Genomic DNA, 12,092 nt, shown 5'->3' on the forward strand with positions numbered 1-12,092 from the left:
CTGCAGAGTTGGGTGATAATTCTCTGTTGGTTTACCACTTTGAGCGACCCCTTTTACATTACAAATCATCAATTGACCCATTTTTAATACAAAAATATTGATTAGTACAGCTTTAACCTGGTACGATAGCTTCACTCTGGACAAAAGTCACTTTGTTCCATGCTACTGGAGCAAGCTGCCAACACTGGTAAAAACAAAATGGTAATATTATACTTTGAAAGGTTGTCACACATAGAGCTTTGATGTTGCACTGACCAACAAACAAACCATGGGAAGCGAAAACAGTCACTCGCATCAGTGTCAATGACACCAACTAGGCTCGAGCCGGTTTGAAAATTTTCCAACCAGTTTGATTTAAAGCCAAATATCTAACCGAACCGATATATTGAATTATATACCTAATTTTACCACTGGGGGTCGCATTTTTCCCAATAAAAGCCCATTAAAGGTGTAATGTGCTTCCAATCCACTACATGGCGATAATGCTGTATTAACTGCCAATACACACAAGGTTACACAAGAAGAAGAAGAAGCAGAAGGACACTTCTCTCAAAGAGCATGGATACCAAGAGGTGAAGCTCCGTTGAATTTTTGCCAACAGCCACTAGGGGCGCTAACGCCATTTTGGACTGTTGCGCCCAGACAACATGCAAGATGTCAAGGAGAGAGGAGAAAAAAAGTAAGAAGAAAACAGTGTAGTGCAATTAACTGCAACAACTATCAGTGGAACACGCCGCACCTGGCCTTCCACCATTTCCCGAAGGATCCCGACAGAGGTGTACGTTTTAAAGTGTTTTAATATCAATTTAATATGCCAGTTTTGGTAGGAAGAGATAGATATATATATATATATATATATATAAATGGTCCATATATGTATATATATATATATATATATATGGACCATTTATATCAGAAGTGATTACTGCTTTAGCATTGAAATATAACATATTAAAATTCCTTATATATTATTGTTATTATTACTGTCCACTTACTGTACAAACTGTAAATAAATCATGTGTTTCTAGTTAAAATATAGATTTTTTTTTATTATTATTTATTTATTTTTTTGGTAGATTGGCTTATGGGGTGATTTTGAAGGAGTAATTAAGTTAATCTTCTCATAAGTGGATGTAATATGTAGAGATGCCATCTAGGCCGTTTTTCCTTGTTTTGTTTTTTTAAACGTCTATATTTTGCTTTACAAAAACGTGAAAAAGCAGCTGTGACCAAGCTATCACGAGGTGAGTAGCATTGTAAGCATAATTAATAGTGATATACTTCAGTTTGTCTGTGTGTTTTTGTATGTAAGCGGGTCTCCTTCACTTAATTTAAAAACATACATAAACCATACAATACAATGCAAGATAAGTTGAATATAGTCCCTTGACACGCCGCTGACGTGAAAAGCTCCCCCCCCCCAACCCGGTTTATCCAGTTGACGTGAATTTAACCAGTTGGAGCTCTTAAACCGGGCCGAACTGGTTAAACCAGAAATCGGCACAAGCCTAACACCAACCTCATTTTTTCCATAAAACATTTAACGGACAGGGACCAAAATTCCTCACGTGAAGACAAAGGTGAAATGGTCAGATCCCTCTTGATCTGTTCTCATTACATGTGGCTCTGTGCTGCCTGTTGGTTCGATGCCAAGATAATCAGACAGAGCAGAAACTGTCATGGGTTATATAGAGAGGTCACTGTGGAATAGGTGTATGGGGGGGCGGGCACTGCTGAACAAAGTCCTTTGGATAGCTTACTTATTTCCCCATGTCAGCCTGCCTCTCCACTGAACACTGATCACAAGCTTTTACCCTCTGCATTTCAAACAAATGCTTATTTTCTCTATTGTGTCCACATCCCTGTTGAACACAGCAACATGTTTTGAAGGCTCAGCTGTCTGAGAAGGGCACCGCTTCCCATGAGGAGCCAGCGGGGAGCACACTTCTGAAGAGCCTTAATGAAGGGATTTGAACTGATTCTCTGCTGCAGTTGAACCCCAAAATATATTCGATTGGACAGCAGCAGCAGCAACAGCAACTTTCAAGACACAGTTACTGCAAGGTCAGTACATAAGACTTTTCTTTAAACTCGATAAACATGTTACACTTGACTGGACTCTGACGTATCTAGTCAGCTGTAAAAACAGCTTCATCTTCCACATCGCTTTTCATAGAGTTTAACATTCTTTACTGGTTTCCCGATTCCTGACACAAAAGGTAAATATCAGTTTGGCATATTATTTGTTCGTGTGACAACCTCTCTGTGTGTTATGTTTGGATAAGTATGCATATATCTTGTTTTACATTTTACCCTATTTTAACAAACTCAGATTTATTGGTCTCAGGTTTTTTTTATGCACCCAGTCAGCTTCGATGTTTAATCCTTTTTTCTTGTCCTTGATGAAACTGTTCCTTGGGCTGTTTTCTTTCCTCTTTTACAGAGAATAGCAAATGACAGGTTATACTTAAAATTATGCTATACAACACTAAGTCAAATGTGGATCCTTTCAACCTTACATTTCAATAGGCTGCATGACTTCAAAGTTCAACACGTTTGCACTGCACTTAAAGGTCTGTAACTTATTAAAGGTTGTCAAAGTTAGTTTGTAGGAAAGATAAGAGGGATACTCAGATAATTGCAGTTGGCATTTGGCCTTTTCACTTCCTTTTCAATCCTTATTACCTTGAATATTCTTCCAGCTGTTTTGACACACGCATTGAACGCATCATTTTTGTCACATACATTTTAAGTTACAATCAACACTGTAGTCAAGTCTCTGTACATGCAGACAAGCAGTCCAGAAACATTTGCAAAAGAATCAGTTTAAAACAAGTTACTATAAGAACAGCTCTGTCATGATCTTAGTACAATATAAACACAAGTTCATCAAAGCAATTTTGCTCTTAGCATTTGAATCAGAACAAGCAGATCCAGAAGAACATCATGAATCTGCAGATGCTCCTGTTCAAATTGAGACCAAACATTTCTATGGATGTCAGTTTTTAAGCTACATTGAAGGCCAAAGTGTGGCCTGCAACAGACTAGATAGGATTGTTGGTTTTAGCCGAGCTGATTTCGGAAAACTTACGGCCCCTACTGGCCAGTTAACGGTACAAAACAGTTTATAAAACAGGTTTTTTCAACGATTGCGAGTCACTGCAACTACCTAAGGTCCTTGAGCATACAGTCATAAATGTGCACACAACAAATTAGGCTGATTGGTCTTGTAGTTTGTGAGATTAGTTGCAGACAAACAGATATGCATAATCACACGTACTTGCACACACACAACAAAAGGCGTGACAACCTCTATGTTAATGCCTGGTGGCAATAATAAAATGCAGGAAAAAGGATCAAATCAGTATAAACAGAATATGAAATATTAATTTTTATTTGCATGTGAAAATGGTGTTTTCCCTACTTTACCACAGCCTTGGTTTTCAGTGCTCATACAACTTCTCCTCAAAGCCGAATTGTAACAAAATTTAAATTAGATTTGATCCTTTTAGTGTGCAGAAGAAAACTTTAATTATTCCCAGGATGTAAGTAAATGCAAGCAAATGCCTCTGCCTGGCTGCTCAGGGATGCTCCTGGAGCCGTGAGGGATCTGACTGATGGGATTTCTCCAGAACCAAAACCTGACTCAGCCAGAGGTCACCCACTGGGAGTCAACACCACACCTATCTGCAGCAGGTACTGTAACATTTCCAGTGCACGTATGAAATAAAAGACAATCTCTAGTGTGATGTTTGCCAAACAAAGATTTTAGTGACCTTTGCAAGTATTGCCTTCACATCTAAAACTTTTTTTCACACAACTGCAATTCACCATAAAACATTTATATGTGTGAAACTGATAGGGTTTCCACCTCAATGAGGACATTGTCTGAATATGTCCGAGTGTCTGAATTATTAACACACATTAATGCAACAAGGCCTGCACAGCCTTCATGAGTAGATATACTGTAGTGTATGAGCCACAACACTTCTGTGAATTATACCATACGAACGTGTTTTCCTTTCTGATGTATGTATTTCAAGGGTAAGTTAATTTTCAAACTAGACCCTATTGCCCATGTTCTTGTTGTCTAATTGCCAAATGGTAACAACAATTTTTAAAAATTTGTTTAGTATTGAGCGAGAGGGCTGTAACAGGCTGCAACATGACCTATTGGGGCATGTTTGCACCGTCAATTTACATCCACGAAAAATGCTTGTTTTTGCCACTGACAGGCTCAAATTGTTATTCTAAGTGTCTGAGAGAGGATTTATAGAGAGGATCCCTACAGAGACAGACCTTTTTGTTAAAGAAAAATATCCTTTTTGTTTTGTTTGTTTGTTAACCAGAAACAGCCCCGAAATTGCTATTATCAAACCTACCAGACTCTATTTAAATAAACAGTAATTTTTCATCCTAAAATGCACTTTATTCAAAGTTGACAGGTACAAAATAAAACTCACAAAAATCTTGGTTCTTCCTTCCACTTTTCCAACAATCAGCAACTCTGGATTGCATAGACCCTTAATTCATGCTAAAATGACTGGCCAGTATGGCGGTGGTAACTTCAAGGGTGTTTCTGGTTAAACAATGTGGATCCTTCTCTTTAACAAAAAGGTCTATCTCTGCAGGGATCCTTTTCATAATGTTGTCAAACACTTAGAATAATAATCTGAGCCTGTCAGTGGCAAAAACAAGCATTTTTAGTGTACATAAATTTATGGTGTACAGTTGCCCCTACTGATTACATTGCAGCCTGTTCCGCAGCTGTTGACTACAGGCCTCTGAGTACAGGACATTTTTCAAAAATTGTTGTCTACAATCATGACTTCAACATAAAAACATGGGAAAATAGGGTCCAGGTTGAAAAATACCAAACTTACCCTTTAAGCGTTTGGCTGCATTACATTCAAAGCATTAATACAGAACAAAATTGCATACACCTTTAGTTTTAATGGAAATGTTCTGGCAGTGTTCGTGTCATGATTCTGTGTTGAGCTACAAAACACCATTAAATTATACACCTTCTGTCCTCTTTACCCTCAACAGTCAACAACACCATAATCGTGCTGGGCGTGTTGACCTTTGCCCTGCAGCTGTGTTTAGTTCTGCTCTTCATGCTGAGATGTTGGACATTCGACAACAGAGTACGAGAGGCTCTTAAAGACCCAGAGACTGTTAAGAAACTCATTGGTGAGGATTAACTGTAGTTTGCTGCTATTCCTTGCTCTTGTTTTTAGGTGGTATTCAAATTTTACTAATCAACAAAGTGTCAGTGTCGATCAATTAGTATATAAATTGCAAATAATGAAACTTTACAAGTGGTGTGAGTTGTTTTTGAGAAACAACTCACAGGTTAAGAAGCAGATGCAGCTAAAAGTTTACAGTGATATCAACCTTTTTACACTAAAAAAGTTTACTGCAAAGGTTTACTAACAAATATCTATCACATATGTCATGCCACCAGGTCTGATTTTGTAACATATTTTGTACCCATATTAGTCAGATTAAAAAATGTTTAAATAGCATAGAGAAAAGTCAGAGAAGCAGCATGAAGTGTGAATGTTGTCTCCCCCTGGATGAAAAAAATCTCACCTGCCACAGTTTGAAAAATGTCTGGTCAGCTGCCTTGCTAAGTTGAGCTGAATTTTCTAAAAACTTTCTTCTGTGTATATTTTTCTTTAGCAGAGCAATTTTTAAAAAAAACTTTCCTATTTCTCAGCCCCCTCATCCTTCCACCAGGACATTAATAAACAGACCAGCTATCAGCCATGGGATAAAATTGCTGCTTCATCAACAGCCTCGTCTGCAGCAGGACCCTTCACAAACTCTCTGTTTGCACCTTCCATACCCTGGGACCTTGTTCAGAGCTGACAGGCTCCTGATCCTCCTGCCGTTTACCAAAGTAAAATAAATTGTGGACATTCAAGGATAACTTTATTATGAGTATCTTGAATGCATCCTTTTTAAATTGTGTACAATCTACATGTAATGCAATAATGTGTTTTTAACTGTAACAATAAGTTTTGTTTTTAGAGACCTCTGACAATATTTCAGTTTCAATAATAAAAAAAATGTTAAGTTAAAGCTGCACTAATCAATATTTTTGTATAAACGACGGTTCAAATGACTATGTGCAATGTGAGAGGTGTTGATCATAGTGACGAACACACAGAGATTTTTCTCCAAATTAAGCAAATGCCCTCAGTCTCAGTTCTACAGCCAGTTTTAGTATCTTTCAGGTCATTGTTTTGGTTTCACAGCCTGCAAATTTAGTGTTGTGGTTGAGTCTCACCGCTCTCATCAGTCCAACTTCCAGCAGCAGAAGGCAGCCGTTTTCAGTGATGACGTTCTAATAAACTCTAAGCTACCTGCCCAGCACCACACAGCAGAAAAAGTTAGCCACTGGCTGGTGAGCATAGCACAATGTTTCCCACAGAGGGAGGGTAACTTTACCTTTCTGTGAACTTTTAAGCTGCACAGTGGATAATTGATCAGTCAATCTGATCACAGCTGATCAGATTGGATTGATGATGAGAGGAGCAGTTGTTTGTGAGTAAAAGCACACTTCAGACCCAGCACACTGAGAGTTAAACTTCACTTTCACTACGCCTGCCTTTTTTGCTGCTCCGTCCATGCTCTCAGTCTGTGGAGCAAATACAGCCAAACGGTATATATTCCAAAGGTGCACCTAATAAACTATCCAAAACATTAAATCTAAACATGGTGGCAGACCTTTTAATCATGGCAGCCCGCCACAAATTCATTTGTGGGAAACCCTGTAGCTAGTGAGACTTCTCTCAGTAGCTGGTGAAGACCAAAACTGAGCTAAAAGGAGAGTGAATGTTGAGCTAACAGTCACCAGTTAGACAGAAACTCCAAATGGTTGGAGTTGGAGCCCTGAGACTGGGAGGTTGTGGGTTCGATCCCCAGCCGGATCATACCAAAGACTATAAAAATGGGACCCATTGCCTCCCTGCTTGGCACTCAGCATCAGGGGTTAGAATTGGGGGGTCACCACATCACCACATGATTCCCGAGCGCGGCAACGCTGCTGCTCACCGCTCCCTCAGGGGATGGGTCAAATGCGGAGAACAAATTTCACACACTCAGGTGTGTGACAATCAGTGGAACTTTACTTTACAGTGTGTGGTTGCTGGTTTTGTGATTAGGCAACTTGTTAGCCACATGAAGTTTCTGAAGTGATAAGATATCAGTGTTTTGTGCTTGTTGTGCTGCCCCCAGGTGGCAAAAAATCCATGCAGTATTAATGCATGCAGGAGTATTGAGGGAGTTACAGCTGTACAGTATGTGTAGGAATCTTAACTCTTCGACTTACCCCAAACAGCCATGAATACGGCAAAGAAAACAGTTGCGCCATTGTCGAAGAGATGGGTGACCTGAGGAGAGGATAGGAAGTTGATACTGAAACTGACATTAAAAAAAATGAGTTAGAAAGTTCACAGTTAATCTTTAGCTTCAGTCCCTGACCACTACATTTTCACCAGAGTTGGCTTTAAGTTACTAATGTGCTCAATGATTTAAAGCAGAAGTTACTGATACACGTAGCTGACGCATGTCACATTTTGTCCCATTGCTGTGGTGACAGTACCTTGGCGTAGATGCAGCTGTCTGACAGTCTCAGGTAGGGGCAGTACTGGTCACAGATGGGGCACATGATGACGTCAGTGGCCTGGCAGATTTCTTTACTGGAGAACAACAAGAAGCCCATCAAACACAGTAAAATTCCAAATTGATGCAACTTTGAGTTTTCTGAAAGAAATCCAAGCATGTACAGTCCTGTGTGTGTGTGTGTGTGTGTGTGTGTGTGTGTATCTGTGTAACAGTTTTTATTTGAGTTGTTGAAGTTTTTCCTCTGGGGGGAAAAGTCCATGGTTTCATATTCTTCAGCACTGCAGAGTTTCACACCGTGTCTTATAAAGGGACAACAGCTCATTTGCATTTACATCTAAAGCATGTACTTTAATCAGAGAACCTTGAATACATTTAATTTCCTTTATTGCATTAAACAGGCATCCAATACAACAAGTTACAGGGGACAATTTCACACTCCGTTGCCTTATCTGTAATACTAAATTAGTTTTGTATTCAAAGTCACCTGACCTTTTCACTAAATAAACTTTTTATGTGATCTGTACTTACTTAATTTCTATACACAAATATAAGGTAAAATGTTCTGGTAGCAAAAGCTTTCTAGTTTCCATCTGTAGTGCGAGTAGTATTGATAAATCACGTCTGAGCAGGCTTTGGTTGCCTGTAGATAGAGAGTCAATGAGCAGAGCCAAAGAAGAGGAACCAAAGACTGTATAATACAGATGGACAACTTAACAGCTGCCCAAATGTGAAGCCAGAACATCAGTGCACTGCAGTATGAGTCATAAACCCTGCCCCCTCAATGTTAATGGTTGAGACATTTGCCAAACTAAAAGATCAAAGTACGTGTCAAGTACTAGTTTCTGTCATGTTCTGTTATTATCACTGTTATTATCACACTGGTGTTTATTTTTCTTTATTTTCCTGATAATTTTGCCTTTAATTAGTTATTTGATGCTATTAAAAGAGGGTTTGATGTCATGATTGACAGTGGTATGTGCCAATCAATGTGCTCAAGATCAATGGTGCTGCTCGCAATTGGTCGGACAGTCGTATGGGTTGACACTCAATATAGCAAAGACGGCGCAGACTCTGGCTTCGATTAAGTGACCAGCTCGACATGGCAGCGGCAATATTTAGGATAATTTGGCTTCATTTTTGTACCATGGGAGCATTTTTGTATCAGTCTATGAGTAGAACCCATTGGCAATCTAGGAGCCTATTAGCTTTTTAAAAGTGTATGTGCATTCGTATGCGGATATCTTTTTATAGGGATTAGCTGACATTTTGTCCTAATCCGTCAAGTGGCTAATCCAACAATAAAGAATGAGCTGTGTACAGAAGAGGAAGTCTTGGCCTGGATATCTGTTTGCTACACCAGAGTCCCTGAAATATTGGCCGTTGTCCCCAGAGATTTATTGCTGTCAGACCGATACTAGATGGATTCCGAGACTGGTATTTATTGTGCAGTAGAAACTAAGGCTTGTTCTTCCCTTGAAACTCTTAAAAAATATTTTCAAACAGCTTAAAATATAATACAACCACGAGCTCTGGGGACACGTATTTTTATCAGAGAACAGAGGTTTGTTTACCTGACCTGGCAGTGCTCCAGAGTGAAGAGGCCATACAGGAATACCAAGAGGCCGACAAGAGCTGCAGGAAACAGCATCCCTGTGTACCAGCCGAGCCAGGCGAAGTACAGACCTATCTTCTCCCCGAAATACCTCCTGAAGCAACAGAACATGAGAGTCAGGAGTTAGAGGTATTCCTCAGTTTGAGTGTCCTTGATAATACAAAGCATTCATATAAAATATAGCTTACTGTTGTATAGCGACAGTTTGGAGAGAAGCTGTGCTACAAATACCTGCCATGATATTGTGGTTTTGTGGACATTCAAAGCCTTTCAAGTGTCTGAATGTAGTTACCTGATGAGGTCCAGTGGTTGGTACTTGTACCAAACCCCCCACCAGGCCCAACATTCGTACAGCAGGTGCCGATGGTTCTCTGCTCCGTGTGTTCTGATGGAGTTCTTGCTGTGGTAGCTGCCCTGTTAAAGTCCGGGCCACACACACAAACACAAACACAGAGAAACATAATCTATGTCTGTATTGCTGTAATATCAGTACACAACACAGAAAGCAATTATGATTTAAGATCAGATGACAGAAAAATAATCAATGTATGGCTTTTTGGAGATCAGCCAAATTACCTCATGAAGAGGGAAAGCTGCCTCATAGGAACTGTTGTTCAAAAGACGATTAAGCCCTGAAATCAAAGACAGAGAATCATGAAAGAGGAGAAACAGAAGCCTGATGCTGTTAGTTGAGCAGAGCAGCTGATGTCACTTTTTATTTAAATTCAAATCACTGCTTGAGCATGATTTGTTTGAATAAAAAAATAAATCAAAATAAATTTTTACAGATGAGGTCACAGTGACCTTGACCTTTGACCACTAAATTCTAATCAGTTCATCATTGAGTTCAAGTGGACGTTTCTGCTAAATTTAAAGAATTTCCCTCTAAGTGTTTTTGAGATATCACAAGAATGGAACGAACAGACAGACGGACAGACAGATGGAAGAATGGACAAACAGACAATCTGAGAATATAATGCCTCCAGCCATGGCTATTGCTGGCATACAGCCGTAAAAACTAGAGGTGCAGTAGGACAATAGGAAATCTGATTGAAGAGCTTCCCAAAAATTTTTAACCTTTTTTAAATTAAAAAAATATGGTCATTTTCATGCCAACAGCTCACCGTCTCTCTCACTAAACACTCTGTCTCTCTAGCCTCCATTTTCCCCACATTTCAAATATTTCTACAATTTGTCACAATGCCCAGGGACAAACTCACCCATCTTGTTTTTACCCTCCTCATATTTGACCCGCTGAAGGATGTGGTGGACGATGCGACTTCTGGTGGCGTTGTTGAAAAAAGTGTCTTTGTTGTGGATGATGAAACTGCGGTGAAACGAACCAGTTATTACAAATCTGTCTGCTGTGAATGATATTTCTAGTGTGTGTGTGTGTGTGTGTGTGTGTGTGTGTGTGAATTCATTTGAGAAAGGCTAGAGAATTTCAAGTGGCATGAGTACAAAAGATGAAATGGAAATGTGCCAGGCACCAGTCTAAGAAAAAGTTGAAGTCATTCCTCAGGGACGAGTTTTTAAAGGACTGTTCCATGAAAACTTACTGATGTATCCTTGATCGACAGAAGGGGGCGGTAAAGCTCTCGTTCTCCTCCAGGTCGGGCAGAGTGTCGTTATCGAATTTCATGGGCTTGCGGGGAAGCCAGCCACGAAACTTGTTGATGCGCTTTTCCATCCTGCAAGTGAAGCTTCTGTTAAAGCTGCCAGAGCAGATTTTTCTGTATAAGCTGATCTGATGCTGCCTCTCTGACTGAACACCCACCTGCTCATGAACTTGTGCCGTCGGTGCTTGTAAAAGATTTTCCTCCTGAAATATGCAGGATGTTGGGAATGATTAACTTAGGACATAGTACAGTTTAGTAATGAGGATAATAACATAAATGAATGGTACCACTTCTACTACTGGAACTACAGGCTATTACTGTTTATATGCTGCTGCAACACTACTATTGCTGGTAATTATAAATATAACAATACTAATACTACAAACATTAAAGGTAGCCACTGGAGTTCTTTGACCACTAATAGCGCTAGTGAGCGGTAGAGTGGTGCCAGGATGACATTTTTCTGTAGGCCAATGTGAAGATAAAGCAGTACGGACAGTAGAGTACAGTTCAGTACGTTTTTTTCCGTCTCCACTGTGAAAAGTTGTGGATAATACCAATGGATCCGTTCCATATCGTCCCATTTTTGGTCACCCCTCTGTTGGGGTACCTAGCACACAGATCTGATACTAAACGGTGGAGCTGTGAACACTGCAGTCCATTGATTGGTCAGTAGCAGACTCTGCTCAGGGCTGAGCTGTGGCTGGTTTTGAAGCTCATGTAACCACTGTTTATATGGAGAGTTTTGTTAGCAAACTGTAACTATAAAAATAAAGGATGCTGCCTCTCACAGCAGGTGGAGTTGGAGAAGAATTACCTTAATTCACTAGGCCGACTGCCGGCAATTTTTAAGGAGGAACTTTAACTTGTTACGTTACTCAATGCGTAAGTTGACAATGTGAATCCATCAGCACACCTTAAATTTCAGTGTACCAACTTTGACCATTCCATTCCTCTCTTGGATGACAGACTTTTAGTAATGAATAGATAATTTGGTAATGAGTGTAAATGTTTATGTATTCTAATTTCAACCGGGTTGTGTGAACTGCATATATTCTCATTCTCACTTGGAGGAAAAAGCATTGCAGAGAGTCGTTCCTGCGGGCTCCGGCAACACTAAACCCCCAAGCTTGCCTTAGAAGGAATAAATGCACCAATCCACTATTTTTAAATATCCCAGTGAGGGACTCTCACTGCAGCCTGTTCTATTTTGTTTTGTTTGAAGA

General features: G+C 39.7%; 1 protein-coding gene across 3 annotated transcripts in view; it reads right to left on the reverse strand.

The window, feature by feature from the left end:
• LOC125882860 (anoctamin-4-like) overlaps positions 1 to 12,092 on the reverse strand; it is an 81,989-nt gene that overhangs the window by 22,878 nt on the left and 47,019 nt on the right. For all 3 annotated transcript variants that reach the window (XM_049566784.1, XM_049566783.1, XM_049566785.1), the window contains 8 exons: positions 11,025 to 11,069; positions 10,807 to 10,938; positions 10,468 to 10,574; positions 9,824 to 9,879; positions 9,540 to 9,661; positions 9,207 to 9,341; positions 7,613 to 7,709; positions 7,340 to 7,400 (listed from right to left, as the gene is read on the reverse strand). In XM_049566784.1, coding sequence (XP_049422741.1) covers positions 7,340 to 7,400; positions 7,613 to 7,709; positions 9,207 to 9,341; positions 9,540 to 9,661; positions 9,824 to 9,879; positions 10,468 to 10,574; positions 10,807 to 10,938; positions 11,025 to 11,069 — 755 coding nt within the window. The remainder of the gene's footprint in view (positions 1 to 7,339; positions 7,401 to 7,612; positions 7,710 to 9,206; positions 9,342 to 9,539; positions 9,662 to 9,823; positions 9,880 to 10,467; positions 10,575 to 10,806; positions 10,939 to 11,024; positions 11,070 to 12,092) is intronic.

This window comes from Epinephelus fuscoguttatus, linkage group LG22 (assembly GCF_011397635.1).
Source record: "Epinephelus fuscoguttatus linkage group LG22, E.fuscoguttatus.final_Chr_v1".
Lineage (NCBI taxonomy): Eukaryota > Metazoa > Chordata > Actinopteri > Perciformes > Serranidae > Epinephelus > Epinephelus fuscoguttatus.